At 36.0% G+C, this 3,654-nt stretch overlaps 1 protein-coding gene across 1 annotated transcript; it reads right to left on the bottom strand.

The window, feature by feature from the left end:
- On the bottom strand, window positions 3,075–3,545 carry LOC105158486 (E3 ubiquitin-protein ligase MBR2-like). Its single transcript, XM_011075271.1, has one exon. It carries the CDS (start codon window positions 3,543–3,545, stop codon window positions 3,075–3,077), a length of 471 nt encoding a protein of 156 aa, XP_011073573.1.

Genomic DNA, 3,654 nt, shown 5'->3' with positions numbered 1-3,654 from the left:
GGGGGGGGGGGGGGGGGGGGGGAGGTAGAGAGAGACAAGGATACTAATAACTAACTTGTATTGGGATAGGAAAGTTTCTTGACTCCAATTCAAATCACGTTGGGAAGGAAGGTTATTACTTAACTTATTGTAGTGCATTAGACTTTCTAGTACAGTTATGTATGTTAGATCTCAAATTACGTTTAATATATAAAATGTTATGTATATAAAATTTAAGATTAATTATATTTAAATCTTTTAAAAGTATTATATAGTTTTTAAAAACATTCAAAATTATGCTAACACTATGTTCGAGAATTTTTCTTTTATAATACTCTTCATAACCCATTTTAAGATGGTCTTGTGCTTTAAAATATAGATCCCAATTGGTCCATTTTAAAACTTAGGCCCAAGTCATGGCCGACTCAATTGGGGTCCGGTCTAGGCCCAGAATCGCCCAGGACCGACATAGGATATAATTTAAAAAAAAAAAAAATGGGTGGTTCGCACTGCCATATTTCAATTGCAACTATGATTGGTTGAGGCAGATTTCTTGTAATTATTTCTTTTTATTGTTTAGAAAAAAATTAATATTTCGTTGTTTATTTTATTTTATTTTATTTTTATTCTCCTTAATTTTTTTGATAAATATAGGGAGATTTTTGTATTATTTTCACCAAAACCTCTCTTTTCTATCAATTTTACGAATTTGTGATTGTAAGTTGTAATATTTCAAAGTAAATCTTGGTATTGATTTTGAAGATCACGTCAATATTTGGTAACATTGGTCTTTAGTTTGTAATTATTTTTTATGTGCATAAAAATAGACTGGTTCAAATAATCTAAAAAGAAGAAAGAAATGCAAGGCCCATAGTACCCCCAGGGGGTCCAGTTCGGGAGAAGGGCCATAAAGCCCATGAGGATAGACATGAGTCTCCCAAAAAAAGTCCAACCGATCCAAGTCCAATAAGACCCTGATCTAAGAAGGCCTCATAGGCCCACAAGGAGACTTAGGGACTTGAAGTTCCCCAACCAAAATTGAAGGTCCTCCACATAGCATCTTTGGAGAGACCTAGGTGGCAACCATGCAGGACCTCTAAAAGCCCCCCTCACAGAATCGCATAAGGACTAGCAGCCCCCTTAAAGACACATGGCGCACCTAGGGAGAAGTATTATGAACCTTAACAAAGAAGGCATTCTTATCTCCCAGCAGATACACAGTAGAGGCTTCAACAGTCTTCCGAATCTGAGGGGATCCCCCTCAGTCCGAGGGGGATTAGCCAACTGCTGGGAATTCTGCACCAAATGTGAGGGGGATTCAATATTATGCAACAACCTTGAGGTCATGCTCCCCTAAATCTGTGATCTTTTTCAACAACCTTGTGGTTGTCTATAAATAAAGAACTCCCACAGCAAGAGAAAGGGAGGGTAATTAGAAGGAGACGCTCAGACATGTTTATATGTTCTACATTTTGAGTCTACCTACAATAATTTTTACCATTTGCTACCATGTTAGCTTAAATGAGCATTGTAATTTCGCACTTATAGAGCTTTGATTCTGTATCAGTCTCTTTATTGAACACAAAATTAAGCAATAACACTCTCTTCTTCACTCATTTAATCATTTTTTACCTTTTAACACTTATTTCACTTTTTTCCACACCAAGTGGACCAAGCACCGTATTTTTAACTCGCATCATTTATTCCATATGTACATGCATTTCTTGCACACACAATTGGGGCTTCTATGGGATACAGAACTAAGATGTGAGAACAATGAAAGCTACCAACGCCGAAGCTAACACCTCCTCCGGAAGGATGATGCCTCTCATGTTGGAGGACCTCCAACGGATGATTTCTACTTCTATTCAGGGCTCAACTTCAGCAACCTCACCATTATCATTACTTAATGCTAATGTCCCTACTAATCCAATTTTTAATATGTATGGAACTGTGAGATAGGACATCCTCTCGAGAAGAAGGCGGGAGCACGCTCATCCACAAGAAGGTGCCCTCAGGGATTGGAGAGCACACATTGATAAATTTCAGCTGGACCTCTTAGACCTGCAAAAGTGTGTTCTTGGAGTTCCACTGGAGGAGCAGGAGGGCACCCCCTTCAGCATAGAAATCCTGACAATTGTTAGTTTTATGTTCTCGAATAGAATCTCAGGCTTTTTTTACGAGTATGATGTGTAATTGATTTTCATTCTTAATTTAAGAAAATATTAAACCCAATTATTATGTTTTGAAGTCTTGAGCTTTTATGATTTTTTCAAGTATTTCATATTTAAATTTTATTATTTATGGAATGATTATTATTGATAGATTCGACAATTCGATTCAATGTTAATTGTTCTATTGTAATCTATAAATTCAATTATTCGTAATTATCATGAATGAGTGGTACGATTAACAAATAAATCAATTATGTGATGTGATTTATTTATTTGTAGGAACAATAAAACTAGATTTACTAAGAGAGTGGTGAAAGTTTGGATGGATCTCTGAAATTAAAAAGTCATATAATTAGTGGAAAACTAATTGTTAGTTATAATAAGATAATAATATCTTTTGAGGGATAAAATCTAATTTTGAAGTATGAAAATTTATGAAAGATAAACATAAACTGATTTAGTATCATAATTTTAATAAAAATAGAATTTTGTTTCGATGAGTTTGTTAAGACAAATTACTTTGTCATTTGAAAAAGATGAGATTCTCACCAATGAAGTTTTTCTTTACATAATTCAAAAACATGAGTAAAAATATTTGGTCAAAATTGACTATTTATAGTCAAGAACCGTCTTCTTATCCGTAACTATATAAATTAAAGATTCTTACTTAAATTAAATTTATCAAATTAAATCAATAAAAAAATAAGTGTATGATATAATTTGTCACTTTTTCTAAATTATATTGTACTTGTTATATAAATGACAATCTCAATTTGAATTAAAATTTTCTCGATTCATACACGTATAGTTGATATCAAATTCAATTCAATGCGCTGTCGAACAATTTCTACACTCAAACTACATGTGTGAATCCAAAATCATGTGTTGACATAGCCACCACCACCATCGTTGTCGTAGTCGTCAGAGGGGCACCGTTAGGGTTCTGCACAGGGGGCAAACGTTCTGCCGTAGCAGCCACTGCTTGATGCAGGGAACATGGTACTCATGTCCGCATCCAAGCGTTGCAATCATCATCATCCCCTCACCACCATCGTCGTGACAATGAAGCCGGTCTTGGCAGACAACGCATATGATTCCTTCACCATCGCCAACTCCACCACAACTCGGTCTGCTCCTCTTTTCCAGATAGTTTGAGACGGTTGCGTCAGACAGACTACCATAAGGATTACAAATTCGGGCTAGCGCCGTCATTATCTCATCCATTCGGCGGATACTCGATCTCATCCATTCGGCCCTTCGTTCAAGTTGATGCAATCTATCGATGAAATCATCGTGACTGTCATATGCTTGACGAAGTATGGCCCAGGTATCGGTAATGTCGTCTGGAGAACTGCTTACACCATCTGCACTGATTTCTTGGGTCGAACTCATCATCGATGAACTTGAATGAGTTAACTAATTAAGACTAGTTGGACTTGTACTGATTATGTCGTGTATATATGGAGAGAGAGATTCTGTCGTGTGTATATATATATACATG

This window comes from Sesamum indicum, linkage group LG3 (assembly GCF_000512975.1).
Source record: "Sesamum indicum cultivar Zhongzhi No. 13 linkage group LG3, S_indicum_v1.0, whole genome shotgun sequence".
NCBI classification, from domain to species: Eukaryota; Viridiplantae; Streptophyta; class Magnoliopsida; order Lamiales; family Pedaliaceae; genus Sesamum; species Sesamum indicum.
This window is presented reverse-complemented; position numbering and strand designations above follow the sequence as displayed.